Source organism: Culicoides brevitarsis, chromosome 1 (assembly GCF_036172545.1).
Source record: "Culicoides brevitarsis isolate CSIRO-B50_1 chromosome 1, AGI_CSIRO_Cbre_v1, whole genome shotgun sequence".
In the NCBI taxonomy this organism is placed as follows: Eukaryota; Metazoa; Arthropoda; class Insecta; order Diptera; family Ceratopogonidae; genus Culicoides; species Culicoides brevitarsis.
Genome location: NC_087085.1, coordinates 26167272 through 26190377, shown reverse-complemented (window position 1 = coordinate 26190377; position 23106 = coordinate 26167272). Strand labels below are relative to the sequence as shown.

The following is a 23106-nucleotide window of genomic DNA, read 5'->3' as shown; positions in this document are numbered from 1 at the left end:
AAGGAATCTTTTTAAATAAACAAAATCGGAACAAAACACACACATGGTGCACTAGCAGCAGCACCACATTCGTCGTCGTTGTTGTGAATTTATATTTCATGTTGTTTGTTCCTTTTTACAACATATTAGCTCGTTCACGTAGACGACACATGCATGCGAAAAGAAAGTAGGAAAATGTCTGCATTGTAGTCCTTTGTGTGTTATTTTTCTTTATTATCACTCCCATATCCTTGGATCTGCTAAATCATACATGCCGTAGCTGAAGATTCCCGTGCATGCCTGAAAAGTGGGACAAAAAATGATGTTTTTTGAATGTTGATAAGTTTGTTTCTTCCTTCCCATTTTCATCATTATGTCGTGAATTAGAACAATGTACCGCAATCTGCAGAACATTTAACACAAAAAAACTTTTGAATACACACGATTTATTAAAAGGAAACTTTTTTGTTTGTTTGAATTATTCGCCATCTAATTGATGTGGCTCAAAAAGGGGCAAAAATCTGTCCATCCTACCGAAAAATTGTATAATCGCGTTAACTACCATACAAACATGACACATTTCTATGTGTGTTTGGCATCGCAGCTGATTCTCTCTTTAACGTTTTTCTCTCTTCGCGTGTGCGCAATCACTCTAATCGACCCTACCGCTCGAAAAAACGACGTCGCTTCATACAACCACACATAATTCGTTTAGTAAAAGTGTTCGTTTTCTCTCAAAAATACTGTTTATAAATATAAATAGTCCCGTAGTTAGGTCTAGGGAAACCTTCGTTTGGATATTTTTCATTTAATAACGTGACGTTGTGCGGCAAAGACGTAGCGCGACGAAAATTCGTGAAAAAATAAAATTTTTGACACTTTTGTGAGAAAGAAAACATTGTTAAAAGTGCAAAAAAATAAAGCAAAAAGTGACGACCGACGTGATTATCGTGAATAATGTAATTGGATAACGATAAACGGGTCACAGAAGAAATAAAAGTTGCTCTTTTTGTGTGTGAACCTGTACTTTTTGTGATAATCTAACACTTTTTTACTGCTATTATTGTTCTATGCTTCTCTTTACAATCGTTCCGTGTCAAAATCCAATTTACTAAATTAATTTTTTTCCTTTCTTCGCTCCGTATTTAATAACAATAATTATTATTATCAACAGCCAGACACAGGAGAAGTTTAAGGAGGTCTCGTAAATTCCATGCGGAAAGCTAAAAATAACAAGAATTAGTTTTGTCGATTCATTATTTATTGTTAAAAAAAGAATAAAATGTGAAAAGAACGAGTAAAAAAGTGCACTGTTATTTTTTTGTAAGAAAGTTGGTGTCATCCGTGATAAATAATTCATGAAAAATTATGTAATTAATTTATTCATTCATTCAAAAAGAAGAAGAAGAAGAAATATTCAAATAAAAAAGAAGAATATAAAAAAAAATTCAAAAAATAAATAAAACAAAAAATACAAATGAAGCCAATTTAGATCCCTCTGACAAAAATTGTGCGCGTTTAAAGAACAAAACAACGAATAAAGAAAAAAAAGTTTAAAAGGAAAATCGTGTCGCAATACACAATTTAATTATAATCCTCAGCGAGCGCGTTATAAAATAAAAATGATGCATTAAGAGATATCGGGTGGAAAATGTAAGCCGATTTGGTGGCAAAGTGTATCACGATACACAATAAAAAAGAAAAAAATAACATACTACTAAATAAATATACAACGCGGCTCGCCTCAACGAGAGTGGAAAAAAAAGAGAAGGAAAAAAACAACAATAACAACGAAACGGCGACAAAACAGCTACCAATATCCCTGTGCGCGTGTTTTAAAAAATAAAATATACCAAAAAAATGTCGTGTGAATCATTCAGCTGTCACAGGAGATAGAAAGGTAATCGTCACATTATATTCTTTACAGTTTTCCTCAAGCTCGCTTTTGTTTTCGCCTTGACATGTTTTATCGTTGTTGGTGCGATTTTCTTTCTTTTTTGGCATCACATCATCCCGTCTTACAACGCAGATAAATTATCAGATTTTACATGGATCACATGTGACATGCTTTATCTTCATTATAGGATGAAACTTTTTTTTTTCATTTTTTTTTGCTCCAGTCGCCTTGCATTAATTCTAATAAAAATGAATGAGATTGGGGAAATTTGATATAAAAATGTCATATTAAGGCTAAAAAGAAGGATTAGGAAGCTCTATACGATTATTATGGGAGCTTAAAGAGTCATTAGTGCGAAAGTTGTGACTTTTCCTTGACATACATTGTTAGTTATTTCGTTCATGGTCTCAGTGGTATTAAAAAAATATTTGCGTATAATCGTCGAAAAAATCGGAGAGCACACAGTGTCATTAAAAAATGCTCTAGTAGCGAAATTTTAAAAAAGCTTTACGCAAAATGTTCAAAATTTTAAACTTGTTTTTAATGGATTATCCATTTTTAGATGGAATTCTCTTAAATTCGGCCCATAATTTACCGCCTCTAACAGTATTTCGTTATTTAGGCGAGTGCAATAATTTAAAATTTTTCATATTACATTACTTCCAATTTTTTTTCCAAAATGTTTTTCTTCTAATTTTTAAGGTTAAAAAAATGACATTATTTGAAAAAAAAAGTTATTTTTCTTGATATTACGTAATTTTAAGCAATTTTTGACTAAATTTGACACAAAAAGTTAAAAATTTTTAAATATAAAAAAAAATTATTAATTTTTTTTGTTCATTGAAAAATGAGACGAAATTCAATTAAATAAAAAAAATATATTTAAAAAATTTTTATTTTTAAAATTAATTAATTAATACTAATATTATTTTATTAGTTTTTAAAATATTTTTTGAAAAAACTAAATTAAATTTTTGAATAAAATCCTCTTTAATAATATTGAAAAATTTAAAATAAAATTTTATTCAAAATTATCATTATTTTTGAAATTTATTTATTTGTTAAATTTTTAAATTTTACACAATTAAAATTATCGTCACCTAAGTTTTTAAATAATTTGAAACATTTTTTAAAAATATGATGCTGCCAGAATTTGGCATTGAATAAATAAATAAATAAAATAAAAAATTGCTTTGGCCTCAAATTTATGTATTTTTTTTAAAATTAGTTTCTTATCAACTGATGATTTTTTAAAATCGTCAACTCAAATACTAGACAATAGCAAATAATTTTTAATTGCAACCGAACAACAAACTAAGCTTTGAGTCAGCTTACGTGAATCTTTCTTTTATCTTGCAACAACAGGCTTCGACAATTTTTCTCCACTAAAGTACTTAATCTACTTAAAAAACTTTTTTAAAAGTCGTATTAATTGCAACATGTTCGTTTCTTGGTCGTAATGAGTTGTATTCATACTCAGAATAACTGCCGAATATGTATATTAACTTCCGCACTTTTAAGATAACGCCAGTAATGTTTTGTGCTGATATAATTTTTATCTCGGCCTTTTTGAATGAAATTTTAGTTGATCTTCAAAATTATCAGAAACACAATAATTTTTTATGTAACATTTCACTTACTACACAGCGAAACCGGTTTCTTTATGCTCTCACTGCTTTTGGATCGCGCGGTACTTTCTCGACGCGACGAAATAAAAATTTACAACTCTAGTTTAATATTTGATGCAGAGTTCAATATTGATTCAATTTTCAGTTGGAAAATTTTTTCCGAGGGAACTCAATTTATATTTATATGCATTGAACACGCGTCAAAAAAAGTGTACATAAATAAAGTGGAACATTGTGCTAGATTTTCGTCTTCCGAAATAAATAAAGTTGCTTCATGTTTTTAATATAAAATCGATTTTGTCGTGTTTTCTGTATGAAACTGAGGTGAAAGAGGAGCCAAATACACTTTGAGTGAAAAGGAGAACAAATGCAGGTGGGTGTACCTGGATAGCGTGAAGAGATCCTCTAATAACAAAATAAACAAAGTCATGTTATTATTGAAAATTTGTGTTGTTTCCATACATTGTTGATTTTTTTTTACCTTATATGTTGATATAATCAAAACATTGTTTATCGACGTCAACTAATACAAAGGTATGATTTTACAACAGCTATAACGGTTATTTTTTGTATTATAAAAAGTAAACATAATAATAATCAATGAAAGTGTGGCGAAAAGTCTAGAAAGAGACCACAAGAGTGCATTTTGGTCGGAATTTAGAAAAAAAACTAGCAAATCTAATATTATTCAAAGTGAATGAACAAAACCGCAAGCATGCATTCTCTTTTGAGGCGACTCATACTAATACTAATAGTAAGATGAGATTATAATTGACTTTGAAAGTAGACACTTTTGCGATAATGTCACGAGCGCACATCAATCAATTTTAGTGAGATTCTAAATTCAAGTCAGTTAATTTTAAGAAACTTTAATTTTTGTAGTGAAAACTAAACGAAAATTAATTAAAATTTCAATAATATTTTAGTTCTTTTGAATAAGTTTTACACTAAAGTTTATAAATTACAAAAAAAAATCATCAAAAATTTAAAAAGTTTATCAAAAGCCGTTATTAAAAAAAAATATTTTTAAAGCCTTAAAAAAATATTTATAATCACTAAACGTTAAAAATTTTAGGCAGCCAAAATATATAATTTAAAAAAGTCATCAATTCATGCTTCAATTTTTTTTTAATTTTTAAAAAATAACTCGAGCTGTAGACAAGATAACGTGAAAAATCGTTTTTCAATTTCATTTACTTGAAAATTTAATATATGAATCGTTATTGTTTGATTTAACAACAACAACTACAAACAACAAACACAAGGATATCCGAATGAAATTCTCCCTTTTCAATACTTTGTATTGTGCGTGCGTGCACTTGTTCGTAGCTCAGGATACATTTTGTAATAGGTTACCAATATTTCATTCAAATATGAACCTTTTGTGGCATTGTGACACGAATTGTAAATCATTTATCATCGTTTTTGTCTGTCTTTTATGTAGTTTTTTGGGCAAAAAAAAAAGAGTGAAAACGGATTCTAACGCAACACATAAAACTGGGAAAAAAAGTGAATGACATTGAATTTTCCCCCGAAAACAACTTTCATTGCTTGGTCATGAAAAATATAGATAGTTTTTTCCTGCAAAGTATGCATGGTTGTCACCAAGGGAAAATGTGCGGTGAAACATGTCAATTAGTGGCGAACCGCACATCCATCATGTTTCCATGTCGTAACATTTTATGGATTTTGTCATTCTTGGAAAATAAACAAAAATCGCTCGCTCGCACATCAAGTAAATACTAACGCAAGAGCAGCGTTCCCTTCTTTTCTGACATTTATTATAAAATTAACAATTTATCTCCTGCCGGCTTGTGTTTTGTTGCGGCAATAACATGTTTTCACTGTTTCCATACCAACGCCAATGTAACGCACGCATGTAAAAGACTGCGTTGTTGTTATTATTAACGACATTGTGCAATCCGATTGAAAATTATTCAAAACAGTTCGTCGTCGCTTTTATGTGTGTTTACTGGTTTTAACATACACCATTTAATGCCCGAAAAACATTTGTTTCGCACAGAGATTTGAATCTCATCCCATCACAACAGTAAGCTCGGTCATGGTGCAATTTTTCTGCAGCAACAACCATCAGTGCATCGGGCAGAGAGTTCCTAATTCTATCTTTGCGCTCGACGGATTGATAAGAGGTGATATTGACCCATTGAGAGGATATTTAATCACTTATTTTGAAAAAATGGAAATCGAAAGTTTTAAAAGTTCTAATTCTAGAGGGATCAATAACAAGATGCTTATTATCTGGGGAAAACTTAAAGAACAATAAAAATTGAATTTACAGCTAAAATCGACTTAGAACGTTTAATTGGAAAAATACTTTGCGGTATCCATTCTCAAAGTGGTGGATACATTGTAGAGCTTGGGATGCAATGCAATTAATGCAATGGATGGTTTTATACATTATCTTTGGGTTTTATAATGGTAAATACATTATTATAATGGTTTAATCTGGAAGTTCCTTTTGGGGATTTTTTAACTTCTTTTTAAAATTTGATTTATTTTTTTTTTAGAAGCCGCGCGCAAAAATTTGAATAAACAACACAAGTTAAAAAATTGAAATACAGCTAAACGACTTAGAACGTTAAAAATATTTAATAGAAAAAATACCTAGCGATTTCCACGGATTTTGTACGAGTGACTTAGATGGTATGGTTAAAATTAATTTCAACAGTAAGTTCAAAAGATGATGGTTAATATAAGTATATTCATGGATTTATACATATCTTTAGACATGGATATAACTATAGACAACTTAGATATGTATTTAGACATAGTGCTTTTTGTGTGACGTCAAAGTGGATGGTACATTTAGAGCTTGTAACGGGATGCAATGCAAGTATATGGACTTTTTCTCCGAATCATGCGTTGCATTGAAAACGTTTCTGATGCAACGTTCATAATGAGGGGATGGAAAACAGAAAATAAGGCTGATGAATTTGTTTTTAGTAACACGTAGACCAGTCAAGAAATCATTCTTTAAAGTATCTACGAGACACGCAAAGTGAAATTGAATTTCTTTCTTAGAAAATGTTAAGTCAAACTTGCGAGTCATTTTTTGCAGACTACGACCCTCTACAGAAATGACTCAAACCAACTTTTATTTAGAAGAAAACAAATAAACATTAATATTGTTGTTATAAGAAACAAAGAATTACCTCGATAATTAATTATAAAAGAAACACATTTTTATTTGTTGAACAAGTATAAGGATAAAAAATATCTATAACATCGAGTATCTAAAATGTTAGAAAATGTTGATCAAACCAAACTTCCGTGAAAAATTGATTTTTTCATACATTTTTAAATTTTTAGTGAAATACGAACCTCAAAATTGATTTTTGATAATTTTTTTATCGACCTTAAGGTGTTAATATCACCCCTTTTCAATCCGAAGGGTGTGTATGAAATGTTTCGTAGAGCGTTTCAAAAATTATCATCTAGGGCATAAGTGGTTTGTTGTATTTATATTTGTTTGTCGAGTGCAGCAAGATTTTTCATCTGTCTGTATATTTTTTTGTATATGCGCGTCTGGGCAACATTAAAAATTGTACAAAACTGTGCAGATGTTGTTTTTATTTAAAGTTATTTTTTATTTATGATTTCATTTTTTAAATGAATTTCTCACAAAAAAAAAATACACAAAAACGATAGAGAAAGAGAGAGGGCAATAAAATCACAGATCTCGTCTGCAACATTTATTTGACGATGGTGGCAAATACAAATTTTTATTATGGGTTTTGAATGTGAAATATTACAGTCATTTGTCGGACTACAAGGCATTTGCCCTTTTCAGCAATCCAATTAGTTATTTACGATCGAATCTCACATGAATTCGTAATTTTCGTTTCTAATTAAAAAAAAAGTGTCACTGTGAAAAGGTCACGACATAGGTAACGCCGAAATTTCTGCACATCATCCATCATCGACCACTTTCCTTTTTTTGTGCGTTTAATTACGGCACATCCTTGAGCAGTATTAATTAATTTACTCAAACCCCAAAAACACGCTAATCTGTCAGGATAAAACCATTAATTATGACTAATATTCGCATTAATTGCCACAAATTCCATCATTTATTGTTCCTTAATCGTCTGAAATTTAATATTCTGTGCATACACACAGAAAAAAATTGTGTTGCGCGAAATTTTTTTCGATGAATTTACGTCTTTGTCACTTTCAATATTAGAAATGGCAGACGAGAAATTAGAGGTAATTGATAAAGGAAGGCAAATTTGACATCTGAAATGGATAAATTTGGATACGGCAATAAATTGAGGATGGCAGTGGAGGGTGAGTTGGTATTGACTAAATTCAATAAAAAGGCGCTTTCGGCGAATTCCCTCGTAATTTGTTAAAATCCACGCGTAATTCGATACAATTTTTTTTTTGTTAAATAAAATTCCACGAAATATATTTTTTTAATTTTTTTGTTTTGCAAAAAAAATTATCTGACATTTATAGAAAGAGACAGATTTCATAAAGTTTTGAGATAAAAACATTCACGTGCCTTATAATGTGCGAGACACCAATTATTTACAATGTAAACGCGTAACTTGAAACGTTTTAATTTAATTTTATTGCCAAAATGATTAACATTTAATGACTTTCATGCATGGATTACTCCATTTAATAAAATTTTGTACAACAAAAAAATATTTTTAAAAACTCCAACTTTGATCATCATCTGTTTTCTGCCTTTAATTACCGTTACGTCGTTCGCGTCATGACATAATATTTGCTTGTTTCACTTTTATTATTATTCACAAAAAATTGTGCACTTATTCAATTCTAGTGAAGCGTGAATTTCTTTCATCTTTATGCGCGTGCCAATTTTTCGAAACAAACACCGTGATTATTACACCTTTCAATGCACTTTTTATTGTCTCTTGTGTCATTTTTTGTTTTATTCTCGCTCCGTTATATTTTTTTTTGTTGTGGAGCTCGAAAAATATTTGTGAACGGAAGTAATTACAAACCTCCCTCGGTATATATGTACGAACGCATGCAGAATTGTGTCGCATGTAAAAAAACGAATAAATTACTCGAGAAAATTGGAAACGGAGATGGAAAAAAGAGATTTTCGATTTCACGTATTCTATTTTTCTTGTGATAGGCGCGTGTTCTATTTTATCTCGAGCGAATAATCTATACTGTTAGCGTGACTCAATTTATTCAATTACAATGCCAAGGACGATTTTTTGTTTCTTCGGGGAAAATAGGAGATAAAACACGTTATGTAACATATCTCAGAGAAGAAAAAAAAAATGCTAAAAGATCGAAATACGGGAAATTAGTACTTGGAAAGCAATTGAAAAGAATAAAAACAAACTTCCTTGTGACCGGAAATAGAATTCTGTATCTCTCTTGTCCTCTCATCTCAAATTTCATCAAGATACTCATTATCGTTACTTTTTATGGGTCTTGATGTACCTGAATTTTTTATCGTAATTTTTACAAGCAGCGAGAATGTTGTTGTTCTCATTATGTTTTTTGTTTGTTTTTCTAATGTTAAAATATCTATTAAATCGCATTACAATGTTCATTATGTAATGCTGGGAAAAAAGAGCCAACTAAGCTATTTTCGTTGCAACGCAAGTAAACAACAATAAATCGCATATAGTGCAAATCACGGTCATTCATAAAGAAGTGAGTATAAATTGTTAATTCTAAATGAAATTTAGAGCAATGAATTATTCAAATCGTTCGTAAATGTGCATTATTTGCATTTTAAAGTGTGTACTTGATTGTTGTTCGTTTTAGTAAATTTTAAAATAGAAATGAAAACATTTTGTCACATATTTAGCAAAAAAAAAAAAAAAATAAAAATAAAACGATAATGATAACAGTTTGTAATATGAAAAATTCTTTTGAGGACAAATTTTTTTGTTATGACAAAAATACAGCAAAACGTGCTTTATTTTTAAAAGTTAACATTGAAATTTCGGTTGATATGATAAAACTCTTATTTTTGTTTTTTTTTGCAAAAAAAATAAAGTGTTTTAGGTTTATGTAAAATATTTTTTAAAAATATCATGGTCTTGGAGCGACTTTTTCCGAATGTATAAAAATAATTATAGGGGAAGATGGGGCACATTCAGACGGAAAACTTTGACTGCCCAGAAATCATAGAATTTTTGATACCATTTTGTAGCTTGGAATGTTAACTTTACTTTACTGTTAGACAATTTTGCTTCAACTGTGGTTTTTATGCTCGATATAAGCGATTTTCCAAATTTATGGGGCCATTTTAGTAAAAAGTTGAAAATTTACAAAACACCATCAAAAACACTAATTTTTCCTAATTTTCTCAAAATTTGAAAAAAATTTCAAAATTTGTTTTTGGGAGCTCAGTTGGCCTTAAAATGCCGTCATTTTTGAATATTTAGATTTTTGATTTTCAATCCGGAATATGGAGAAAATTGCTGTTTGAACTTAGCCCCGTGTCTGAAATTTCCCCATCTTCCCCTACCTTATTTATAAAATTAAGATTTTTTGAGAAATTTTTTTATTTTGATTTTGAGGAAAAAATAATTTTTTGACATTCTTCGGTATTTTTTCATTGGAAACCTTGAAAAATTTGAGTTTAAATTAAATTCACTCAAAAAAATCGAAAAATCTCTCAAAAATAGTTTAAATTGATTGACCGACTTCTTTCTAAAAATAAAATGTAGGTGAAAGTGATGCAGCAAAAATAGGAACTTCCTCTGTTTGCGTCAGTCGACACTCACTTTACCTCGTTAAAAATGCTTATTCGATCACTTTTTCAAAAACCTTTCAAAATCGAGCGTAATTGACTGATTCTGTCGTTTTTTCGTCATTTTCATAGAATAACTTGACTTTTTTTAATAAATGATGCTCGTAGTAAATTAATGCTTATCACTCAATATGATTGTCGCCTCCTTAATAGCATGTTTACTACAATAATCTATTTTTTTCTGTTAAGAATTGTTAAACTCATTCAACATCTTGATGTCATCTGCTTGCCGGTTGAGCCATTAACGATCCACAAATAATTTTTTTCATTTCGGAAAATTACCAAGCAATGTTCGTGATGTTTTTATTCATAATTTATAAACGAAAGTCACCCAAAAATATAATCTACATTTTTTTAACGCTACAGATAAATGATAAAAAAATTATATAAACGACATCATGCGCTCTATAAATAAAATAATATAATAATCGAAAAATAATGGCATGATAAATGATTTTATTTTCCCTAATTACGCGCCATTACTGACGACAATTCACTAGAGGTGGCTATAAATAAAGTACACTTTTCTGTTTTGATAACAGGTTAAAGTGATATCGACACCTACAGCAGTTGATCGAACTTTTGTGTCTCTTTCCGCTGCACTCTATCGAAATAAAGACATCAAAGTTGATGTCACTAAAGCACACACAAAAAGCTTTTAGCTCAATGCCACTGAGGTCACATCAATGCAGTAGAGAGTGGGAGTACATTCGCGTGTGTCCTGAATATCAAATTAAGCATAATCACGATAAATTTTGCAAAATACACTGAAAAAAGGCAACAACAACTTTTCGGCTGAAAAATAACATAAACTATGCAACATTTTTATCTGATGCCATAAAATGCACGAGGAAATGAGTAGAAAAGCCGCTCGGATGTGTCGATTTCCATACATTTTTAATTTTTAACATCGAATTTATGCGAGCACCCAAAGAAAGAAAGAAAGACAGACGATCACAAAAAAAATCTTGAATTTTAAATTCGAGAAATTGGGGTTTTTGCTAGTGCACTTCTTGCATTATCGAATCGTGCAACGCATATATTGAGCAAAGGTAATCGAGTTTGCAAAACATTTTTAACTTTGAACAAATTGAAGCAAGCCAGCACAAGAGGCGAACATGAAAACACAACGAATATTGCTGATAATATCTGATGTCTGGCAAGTATCGTGTGTGCATATTAGATGATATCAGTATGTTACTGACGCTTTTTTTGCTTTTTGTAAGCAACATAATGCAGAACATCTACCGCAATACTTTTCATACACAACATTGAGGCACAACAAATTCTAGTTAGAACAAAATTTAAAATTAAAATTATATTTTATGTAGTTTACTGAGAATTTTTGGATGTTGGGCAAATGTGTTGGAATGAAGGCATATTTTAACGTTAAATTAGGAATTTTGTATTAAAATTCTTTGGGTTTGAGTAAAATTTTATGAGAGATGAGATTTTTGGACCGTTAACGTAAAAAATTATGATATTACAGCTTTCATGGTCAATTTATTTAAACTTATTTATTTTTAAAGCGAATAATTTTAATTTTTTGTTTTATCAGGATCTTTATTTGAGCAGAGAAAAAGTTTTTAAAACAAAAATAACGAACAAAAATTAAAAAAAAAGAAAATAAAATAAATATTTTATTTTTTTAAAATTTTTGTTCGTTATTTTTGTTTCGTAAAAATATTATTTTCAAAATAAAAACATTAAACATTCAAAATAAAATAATTGACACTTGACCTAATTTTTTTGAGCCTTTTTTCGATACACGTCATTTTTCCCGGAAGTGAATTTTAATTTTTTGAAAGTAAAACTATCAGTATTAAGCTTTTTTAGCAAGATAAATTTTTAACATATTTTTTTTTTGCAAAACTTATTAAAATTAAAAATTTCAATTTAAATTAATTTTTAACTTGGATTTCCTAGATCTCTAGTACCTTTTTAATTTATTAATTATGTGCTAACAATTTTTCTACTTTTTCAAAATTTAAAGTAAACTTTTTGTACCAAACAAAAGAAAATCAAACAGATTTTTTTTACGTGAATAACAAAATTTTACGTAACTTAATCAAAATTTTTCCTTTCACGATTCATTGATGAAATCTTTTGTCTGTTATCATGAATTTTTAAATCTCCTTCATACTACAATTCCTTTTAAAATAATTTTGTCCATTGTGATTTAATTTTCAAAAGCCTTAACGGTGCTTTAATATACTCGCGATTAAAGTCAATTTCAACGTGAGCGCATGCACTGTTCAAAAAGTATTATTTTTAATAGAAACCTCAATTACGAAATTCTATTATATTTTAGCATAATTTCATAATTTATATTCAAAATAAATAAATAAAAATTGAATATTTCACTAAGAACTCGTATCACGTTGCCTCATTATAAATTTAATTTTAATTTAACATAATAGACATCTGCGGCCAAAAAATTAATTTCTTTGTTGTTTGCACTCTAGTTTTCCCGATTTTGCTATGTTTTTGTTTGTTTTCGCATAAATTTTTAATTATCACCCAATGTCACAAAATCAATTGTGGTTAAAATTTATTAGTACGTGATTCAAATTAAACTTTGTCTAAATGTTCCATCATAATAATTTGTTGTTCAAATATGTATTTATATTGATTTTGTTTGTTCCGCTCCCGTTCCCGTTCAAATACTCGCAAAAATTTGTGGCAGCGGTATTTACTTAACAACCAAACAAATGTTTGAGAAAGGAATCAATCCTTCCTGTCTCGCTCGGTTGTTGACAATTCGCATTTTTCAAATTTCATTTATTTTTGTCGGTCATGTGCGGGAACTTAATGTCTCGATGTTTTTTACGGAAAAGATGTTAAATTGATTATAAAAAATAATTTTAAATTTTTTTAGATGGATTTTGGTTAAAAATAATAAAAAATTAGAAAAAAATAAAAAATCTGTCGAAAATTACTGATTTTTTTGGATTACAAAAAATTTTATTAAAAATTTTAATTTTTTAATTATTTCTCTTAATTTTTTTTTTACAATTTTTTAAAAAATTCAAAACAAAAAAATATTTTAATAAGACCTTTACAATAAAAATAAAAAAATTTAAAAAAAAAAAAAATTTTTTAAAAAATTTATTTTAAATTTTTTTAAATCAAAATAAATATTTTTAGAAAACTATTTTTGATGATTTTTATAAAAAATAATAATAAATTTAAAAAAATATTTTTTTAAACATTAAAACTACATCTCTGAGCCAATATTTGTTTACTTCAAAGCCATACATTAAATTTCTGTCGAGTGCCGTTTTGTTGTGACATATTGGCCATAAATTTTACTGTCAACACTAATGGTGTGGATTAGCAAGTAAAGTGTTTCTCATACTCCCTAGAATCGAGCTAATGATATGGAAATGCTGGATCGACTTGAGATAAGTGCGGATAATGCGTGCTTTCCTTTCTTTCTTGGCATTAGCAGCAAAAATAAATTATTGAGTAAACGCCTGGTGGATAAAAAAACGCTCAAAGTAGTTGAACATTTCATATTTGGGACAATCAATCACTTTAATGATTCGTGAAATTACGAAAGTTTTTATGACCTCTACGGATGCTACTGGCGTAATTATTAAGCAATTTCAGGAATGATGACGGCATTAACAATCGTGATAATAAAAGAGGAATGAGGAAACGACTGGTTGCTTGTTCACATGTGGAATGTTCCTTTCTAATGTACCTTTAATAGTGATTGTTGTTTAATTATATTGTCAGATACATCATCAAGGATTGAATGTACAACAGCAATACATATAATTAAACTTTTTTTTTCCCGCTAACAACGTACTTTGAGTGATGTATCAAAAGAACATATCTCTCCATTCACTTAATACAATTAGCGAGCATATGTTACGTTGTCGTTGCTTCAGAAGATGATACAATTATAACTATTATATTACGTATTATGATAGCATTTGCTAGAAAAGCAAGACAAAAAGACAATTCCTGATCGAGGATTACGTTGTCGTTAGTGAAGTTTTAAATATATTCTCGAAACTTTTAATGAATACTCTCGTCTTTGTCAATGACGCATTGCAAAAGAGCCAGAAAGAGGCAGAGAGAGAAAAGTTTTCCATGTCATTTGTTGCTCGAAGCGACGATAATTATGTTAGAGACACAGAAGAACATATGTTGGCACAAGGCACGCAGGAAACTATACAAAATTAGTGACATGCCATTGTAATATTTTCCCTCATCATCATCATCCTCATCATGACGATGCGAGATATGCGAACGAACATGTTATCAGATTATCTCATTTGCTAATATTTATTCCAAAAATGTCAAAAAGTACGAAATAATATTTGCTTTTAACATTTCACGTTTCGCCTTTTGTGAAGCCATTATTAAAAAAATAGGCATGCTCGACGTGCTAATTAAACAGCAAAATTAGTGAAAATTAACACGTTTAAAAAGCAACAGACGTTGCTCGAGAGACGAGGTTTTAACAAGTCACGTGGTTTGAGGGTTTGACCTACTTCAAAAAAAAAAAATGAAAAAAAAAACACGTGGGTTAAATTATCAAATAGCTAACGGAGACAAGCTGCGGTATTTTCGTTGGTTTTTTTTCGAACGAAATTTTTTTTTTAATTTTTATATTAAAAGTGATTAAATTTAATTATTTTATTATTTGTTTGATTTTAAAATAAAAACAAAATGGGAAAATTTTTTGACATTTTTTTGGATGAAAAATTAGTTTTTATTAAAAATTAATAAATAAAAAAATTTTTGTTAAGTTTTTGTTTAATTATGTAACAATTTTTAGTTTATATTTTAAAAAAACTGAAATTATTATTTTTTTTAAATTTACTAAAATTCTGATGGGGCAAAAAAATATTAAATTAATTCGCCTAAAATAATTTTAATTTATTTTATTTTCAAATTTTAACTCAAATTTTAAAATAAGCATAAAAAAAATTCTTATCCAAATTTCAATTAAAATAAATTTAGCTCAATTTTTGTATAATTTTAAAGAAGTCTTTTTTTTTCAATCAAAAATACGCAGAAAAAAATTCCAAATTTTCATTTTTACAGCATTTTTAAAAAAATGTGGCATCTATTTTTATTTTTTTTCCTAAATTATCACGACAATATCAAAAATTAAGTGTCAAAAAATAAAAAAAAAATTAATTTTTTTCGCCTGAAATTATGAACATTGAAAAAGTAAAAATAAAATACATACCAACGAAACCTCATTTCAATTTTACGTTGGCTTTGCGCATCACTTCTTTGCCGTATGCTAATTAACTCGCAGCCTTTCAAGAACATCGCATCGCATCGACATCCCGTGATGATGGTTGAAAATGAAATAAGTAATTTTTATAAATTAGCGTGTAAATGAATGTAACTTCTTCTCTCGGCGGCGTTGGTGAGCACCATGAAAAATACGAGGGTAGATAAAATGTTTGCCAAGCACTAAAGTTATATGTCTGTATGTTAGAAAGGATATGGAAATCAACTCTGGTCTGTTTGTTTTGCCGTAAAAAGCAAAGAGAGAGTCGAGATAATGAGATTAAAAATGATATAATTAGTTGGAAAAGTGAAATATTGAATAATTTAAAACGGAAATTAGACGTTATGAGACGGAAAATAAATTTTTACGTACCAGGCAACTCCACAACACTTTTTTTTTCTGTGTGAGAAAGTTCCAAAGTGCACTCACGTGCAACGAGGCATTTAAATGGGTTTTCTTGCAACATCGGACAGAAAAGTCCAAGTTTGAACTTGACAATCACCTTTCAAATTAAGTTATGTCAAAGTTTGCCGAAGAGATTGTTTTAAAACAAAACTCTTGTTTGCATATACAACAACTTGCAACTTTCACAAGTGTTCTGAGCATAAAATTCCCAATCAAATTATGTCTTTCCTTGTATAAATCTTGCCCGTATGACGAAGAAAAAAAAAAGTTTTTACTACTTCGGAGCAATAGTTTGTTAGTTCAATTTTCCAAGTTTATTTATTTATCTATTTGCTGATAAAGGAGATAACTCACTTTTGTGTACTCTTGACAAACTTGTCGTATTTTCTCTTTTATTTAATAGGATTGTCTCTTGAAAATTTTCTCCGCTACAACGCAGCACTTGAACTGGAAATTTCTTGCTTGTGACAGAAATTGATTTTTTTCCTCTCTACTGTTCTTTTTTTCTCAGAAGGCTGTTTGCTCATTAATTAATCGGAATTCCCTCAAGCATGATGTTTAATGATAATTTTTAATTTTCTCTCTCTTTTGCAGATGAACTCGTCGCCGTCGTCATCATCATCATCATCGGAAAGTCGCAGCTGTTAATAGATAAACTTTGTGTGTTGGCAACTATGCAAACAGGAAGAAAAATGCGGACAGCACAAAAGATTTTCATCTCGTTTGTCTGTGTGATGGCGTGCATCTTGTTCTACCAGTACACATTGTCGCGCGCCCGTTACATTTCACAGGACTTGGATCATGCCAATGGCGAACTAGAGGTATTAAAATATCAAAGTAGTATCAAGAAGTTACTTAGTAGCGGCGGTAACGCAAATGTTGGCAGTGTGGAAAATAATAACACGACAGCAACAACGTCTACCACCACCACCACAAAAGCCATCAAAACACAACAAACAAATGCTAACACAATTGCACAAATAAAAAGACAAACTTCCAACAGCAATGTGGAACTTCTCGCAAACACTAATTTTAACAGAAAAAATGATGATGATGGAAACAGATGCACTTGTGATGATGATCGTCATCATAAGGATGCGACAAAAACAGAAAAACATGTAATTATTTTATTGTTTTTATTTCTTTCTTTTTTTTGTTGGTTTTATGTTCGCTGTGTTGCTGGATTTCCTGCGGATAATTTATTTTTAAGACACAACACAATGTTATTTTCTATGCAATTGCACTCGAATTGTTTTTTGCGTTTTTTTTTATTTTATTACAAGAGAGAAGGTGCTATTTAGAGACAGAAGGCGATTATTTTTTTTCGGTGTTTTGAACGACTTTTTGAGAGGGAAAAACAGGAAATATTTTGTTTTTTTTTCCTTTCGGCCGCTCGAAATTTTTTTAAAATCCCTAGAATTTTTTTTTTAAATTAATTTTGTTTTAGTAATTTTTCAGTTTTTTTTTCAATTGAAAATTATTTTTTTCACCATTTTATAATTTCATCGGAAAAATATGGCATGAGATTTTTTGATGGTTTGGTGTTAGTTAGGCCTAAAATCGAAAAAACTTAAATTTAAAATTCTGGAATGAGCTTTTAAAGTTTTTAGCCTATTTTAGTTGGGTTGGGTATACCGAAGAGGTACTGGAAACCCCACAAATGCACTAAAAATTGTCAAAATCTCAAAAGCTTGTTCCAGAATTTTGAATTTAAGTTTTTTTTTTCGATGAAATGATGAAATCGGGTGATGTGTATGAAAATTAAATAAATCAAATTATTTACATACATTTATTTAAATAAATCACATTTTCTTAATTTGCTGAAAACATATTTTTGTTTGTTATTTGATCATTTTTTTAACTTTCAGTGTAACTTTCAGTGTGGGAAAAAACCATGTAAACTTCTTTTTTCAATTTTAAGATATACTTCAAAAATCAATGGTTCCATTTTTTAAAATTTTGATGTGAAAAGTAGAAAAAATGATCAAATAACGCAAATATAACTTTTCAGCAAAATAAAAAAATGTAGCATTTTCAGTCGAGCTCCTCGTAATTTCATAAAAAAAAACTAATTTTTACAATAACTTGAAACTCTCGTAATTTTTACTGCTATTTTAAAATTTTTTACAATAACAAAAATTAATGTAATTAAATTGTTTTCCATATATGAGTCCTACTCAGAAAATAAAATAAAAAAAAGAAAAGAAGAGAGATAATTTTCCACTGCAAAGATATGGAAAAGTGCAAAATAATTTAAATAATGTGATGGAAAATGTGCGCGCATTCCTCGACAGTATTTTACACATTTTAATTAAAATTTTTAAGAGTCAAACACTTGTTTTCATTACAGTGTGTAAAATAGTAAAGTACCATTCTAATGCTGTCTGTTTCGTTAGTCATTCACGTTGCTTTTTATAAAAGTAGAGAGAGAGAGAAACAGACAAAATCCCCAACTTTTTATGGTAATTAAAGTTAAAATATTGAAAAATGAAGAAAAGGAATGGGATCAAAAAGTCATTCGTGGTTTTAATTTTTCTTTTATTTTTTTTTTCGCCAGGAAGTCACGAGCAACTGACACATTTGCACCTTTCCCAATTCACTCCATTTACCATAATTCACCCACTTGCTGCACACGCCATTTCACATAAAAAATTGTACACAACTTTTATTCATCATCATTTGTTCTTCCTTCACGCCACGCCGCCACGTCATGCCATGTCTCCATTCACCCGATAATGATAATAATAAAAAACGCGCCACACACACACACACGTGCAATAAAAAGTAACGATCAGAAAAATATTTAATTTACTCACACGCGTTTTTTCACATCAAACCACACACCTTCCTCCCTGCTTGACGCCACACATGGCACGAAAAAAAAATTGAGCTGTAGTCGGCAGAAAAAAAAAGTTTCAAGTTTGTTTTAAACTTTTATATTATATTTTTCTCTCTTCGCATCTCTTTGCAGCTACCACCATTGTATGTGATAACACCGACGTATCGTCGGCCTCAATGGCTACCTGAGCTAACGAGACTCGGTTACACGTTGAAACATGTACCTAATTTATTTTGGTTAGTTGTAGAAGATGCACCCAAGCCATCGCCCATAGTTACACAGTTATTAAAGAAATTGAACATTCCGTTTGAACATCTGGCTGGTAAGAAATAAAAATATGAATGATGATTTATTTTTGTAAAAAAAAAATAATAATTTTTTTCTTTGCAGCTCAAATGCCACAGAAATACCGTAAAATGAAGTCGAAGCCACGTGGCGTCTCAAATAGGTTGCGAGCACTGGAGTGGATAAAGGCAAATGCCACAGAGGGTGTTTTGTATTTCGCTGACGACGATAACACGTATGATGTAGATATTTTCACCGAGGTAAGCAATAACGTTATTTTTTATTATCGCCTTAATGGGGCTTTTATTTTCACCTGTGGTCTCTTGTCGTCGTAGTTGTTTTCGTTGTGCGGATGGTATTTTCAATTAATTTCAAACGATTTAACCGATTAAGTTTAAAGCTCAAACAAATGATTAATGACGTTTAACAAAAAAAAATTAAATTTCCCATGAATTGAATACCTCTGGGAGCGAGGTCGATACACTCATCATCGTCATGAGCCATAAAAACTCAACTTTGTATATTTTATTGCGAAAGATGTATGAAAAATTCTCCTTTTTCCCGTTGTAATATTATTGCTTTTTTGAGATGTTGGACAGCAAGCAGACAGTTGTAAGCAACATTTTGATCTCGAGATACCAATTTTCCTGATAAAGATAATAATAATCATGATTCCTTTCTTTATTTCCTTTCGCATTAAACGTAAATTGACCGTAACATTAAGAATTGGATTTAGGGATTTGATTACTACTCCAGTTTAGGGGTGATAGATATTTCTGAAATTTTTAATACATTTTATTGTTTATTTTTTTTTCTTAAGGCAAATGAAAATTTTGTTGTTTTTTAATAATCTTCTTTGAAATTTTCAACTTAAAAATTGATTTTAGATCATTTTAAGTTAAAAATTGAAAAATTAAATTTCATGAAAAATAACTATCAAGAAAATTCAAGTTAAAATATGATTTTCAAAACAAAAATTAAAATAATTGAAAATTTTTTGAAAATGTCTTGAAAAATTATGAAAATACACCAAAAAACCATAAATTTTGATGAAATTTTTAACTTTTTTTTTATTTTGCCCTTTTGGATTTTTGATTTTTAAAATGGGCATCGGACTTTAATTTTGATTTTCATTTGGAACGGCCTAATTTTAAAATTTTAATTAATTATTTAAAATTAAATTGAATTTAAATTAAAAATTTATAAAAAAATAAAATAAAAAAATAATCAAAAAAAAAAAATAAAATTAATTAAAAATTTTATTTAATTTAATTTGAAGCATTTGTGAAAATTTATTATAAAGTTTTTTTTAAAATTCAAAAAAGTCAATCTTTGAAAAAAAAACAGAAATTTTGTAACAGAAATAGGTACCTAATGCTCCAACTTTATTTAAAACTTTTTCTCATACATTTTTTTTCAATTGAATAAATTTATAATATTTTTATTAAAATTAAATTTAGAGTAAAAAAAATCGAAAGAACATTAAAATTATATTTTTTTCAGAAATTCATGGCATAATTGTGAAAAAAAAAATTGAAAAAAATTTTAAAATCAAAATATTTTTTAAATTTTTTTAAAAAACATATAAAAAACTAAAAAATTTATATGAAATTATTAACTTTTTTTCTGCCCTGAAAAAAAAAATGCAAAAATTTGAACTTGAATGAAGTCCACAAAAAATAATTCCGTGACACCTAATTCTTTATTCAACGACAAAAGAATACCAGAAAACGAAGAAAATATTGGTCAAAGTTTTTGTTCGTATTGTAATACCTGTGATTATATCTCTTACCCTTTTTTCCTCTATTGATCCCATTTAAAATTGATGATACGTTCAAAGAGATGACCTTTCCCTTAACAACTGAATAAATATTCCTCCAACTTGCCAAGTTTGAGGTGCTGCTAAAAACATGGAAATGCGAGAAGGTTATTTATTCAAATTGATAAAGTGGACTTTGGCATAGAATTGCCAAAATAAGAATCTTGTAACATGTGTCTGGACCATATAATATTTGCGACAAAATGACGACGACAGTTATTAACATACTCTCTCTCCTCATCCAGCCGATGTGCTTTTGCATGTCTCAAGTATGCGACAAAAATATATTTATTTATTTATTTACTTGGAATCTTTTTCCTGCTCACAAAGTTTCTTTTTCGCACAATGTGTGTCGTGTGCATGCTGGTACAGTTAATATAAGGCACCATTCTTCTTTTTTTCTTATTATAAGACTTTGTGTAGGAACGTGACAAGAATCCATAAGTACCTTAATAGTAAAATTTATTGCTTTAAGTTTTTCCCATGTTGTGTGTGTGTGTGTGTGGCAAGTCCTCCAGTGAAGTAGCTGGCAAGGCAAATAAATTGGCATGATGGCTGAGGTGAAAGTTTCTATTGAAAAAAATAACGGAGAGAAACAATAACGGGGATTTGCAATGGAGACGTCTGGCTTACGTTTTTATTATTTCATTTCAGATGCGTTTCACGAAAAAAGTCTCGATGTGGCCTGTAGGTTTAGTGGGTAAATTAGGAGTTTCCAGTCCTGTGGTGAAGAACGGGACAATTATCGGTTTCTATGACGGTTGGAACGGCGGTCGCAAATATCCCGTCGATATGGCTGGCTTTGCGGTCAACATTCCCTTCTTTCTCAGTCGCAAAAACGCCACCATGCCTTACAAAGCGGGCTACGAGGAGGACGGGTTTCTCCGGAGCTTGGAACTTGGTGGCTTGCACGAGATCGAAGTACTGGCATCAAATTGCACAAAGGTAAGTTTTTTCCTTTTTTTTAAAGAAAAAAAGCTAAAACCCCTTTTTTGTCAATTAGATCTTGACATGGCATACTCAAACACGGAAATACACGCCGGGAACGCCGGTCGACATGAAAAAGTATAACAACACAAACGTGGTGAAACTCAATGAGTTTGTTATATAAAAAAATTCTCGCAACATATGTTACACATATATTTGACGAATATATATAAAAAAATCTCTCGAGAGCTATGAGCTTCAACAAAGTGCCGAAAAAAGGATCATCATTAGTCATTCCTTTGATTTCAATCTGATGTTATTTGAGAAACAACACAAAAAATAAATGATAAATGAAAGTTGTGACATAAAACTCTATTAATAATAAATGATAGTAAGTACGTACCTTAAATTACCATTTTTTTTCTAGATAGAAACTTTAAAATTGTAATAATGAAAAAAGTAAAGTTGCGTTTTTTGTGGGAAAATTAATGTTAAATTATGACAGGAAAAAAAGGGACAGCAATAAAATAAAAAAAAAACTAAATATACTTCATAAAATGAATAAAGAAAGGAACGAATGAATAAAAAATAACAAAACATTTTTAAAAAAAAAAGTTACGTTCAGAGTGTATAAAAATAGTATCATCATCAAGTACTTCTATTCAACAATACAAAAAGTATAAATAAAGCAATTCTCGTTAAATTTACCACAGTTTGGCTTGAAATATTTTTCTTTTATTTGCAAAACTTTGTCTATTTTTCATGCAAAAATTGTTATATTTTACATTTTTTATTTTTGAAAAAATTGCTGATGAATGCAACACAATCAATTCTCAGATTTTATTGATGTTTTGTTATGAGAAACTCTCATCTAGAATGCAAATAAAAGATACAATTTCACATAAAGAAAATACTTATTGTATTCGAATTTTATTTTTTTTATTTTAAATAATCATGAAATTTCAATAAAAGCAAAGTTTTACTTTTTTCTTAAAAAAAAAAAAATACTTCCCTTATAAAAAAACGGCGTACAATCTCAAAATAGCAAATACTAATATTGTAAATACATCATCGAAAATAACTTTAAAAAATATAATTTTAAACTTTTAATCAAAAAAATAAATAAATAAAACATGAGTGATAAAAAAAACATATTTTTTGAGTTTTAGCAATGCTAAGCTGTACAAAAAAAAATATTTATTAATAATTTATGAGCTTATTTTTCACTTCAAAAGATTTTTTATAAGAAAGTACTCATTTTTGCTTGAATTAATATTAAATTGTTACATTTTTAT

The 23106-nt window shown here is 29.2% G+C and overlaps 1 protein-coding gene across 2 annotated transcripts; it reads left to right on the top strand.

Annotated features, from left to right (window-relative positions):
- The first annotated feature begins 1458 nt into the window (after positions 1-1458).
- On the top strand, positions 1459-22229 carry LOC134838324 (galactosylgalactosylxylosylprotein 3-beta-glucuronosyltransferase P). Of its 2 annotated transcripts, none has more exons than XM_063853832.1 (6): positions 1459-1879; positions 16536-16762; positions 18913-19102; positions 19171-19325; positions 21539-21829; positions 21888-22229. In XM_063853832.1, exons 2-6 carry the CDS (start codon positions 16616-16618, stop codon positions 21993-21995), a joined length of 891 nt encoding a protein of 296 aa, XP_063709902.1. In that variant the 5' UTR covers positions 1459-1879; positions 16536-16615; the 3' UTR covers positions 21996-22229. The 2 variants fall into 2 exon arrangements, with proteins under 2 accessions (XP_063709902.1, XP_063709901.1); XM_063853831.1 differs by having other exon boundaries at positions 16536-17059.
- Positions 22230-23106: the final 877 nt, after the last annotated feature.

What these genes read in the sequence shown, in the direction of transcription:
- LOC134838324 (XM_063853831.1), top strand. Translation starts at nt 16,616, where the DNA reads ATGCAAACAGGAAGAAAAATGCGGACAGCACAAAAGATTTTCATCTCG. An exon ending in ATGTAGATATTTTCACCGAG is followed by an intron (nt 19,326 to 21,538) that starts GTAAGCAATAAC and finishes ATTTCATTTCAG; the next exon opens with ATGCGTTTCACGAAAAAAGT. An exon ending in TGGCATCAAATTGCACAAAG is followed by an intron (nt 21,830 to 21,887) that starts GTAAGTTTTTTC and finishes TTTGTCAATTAG; the next exon opens with ATCTTGACATGGCATACTCA.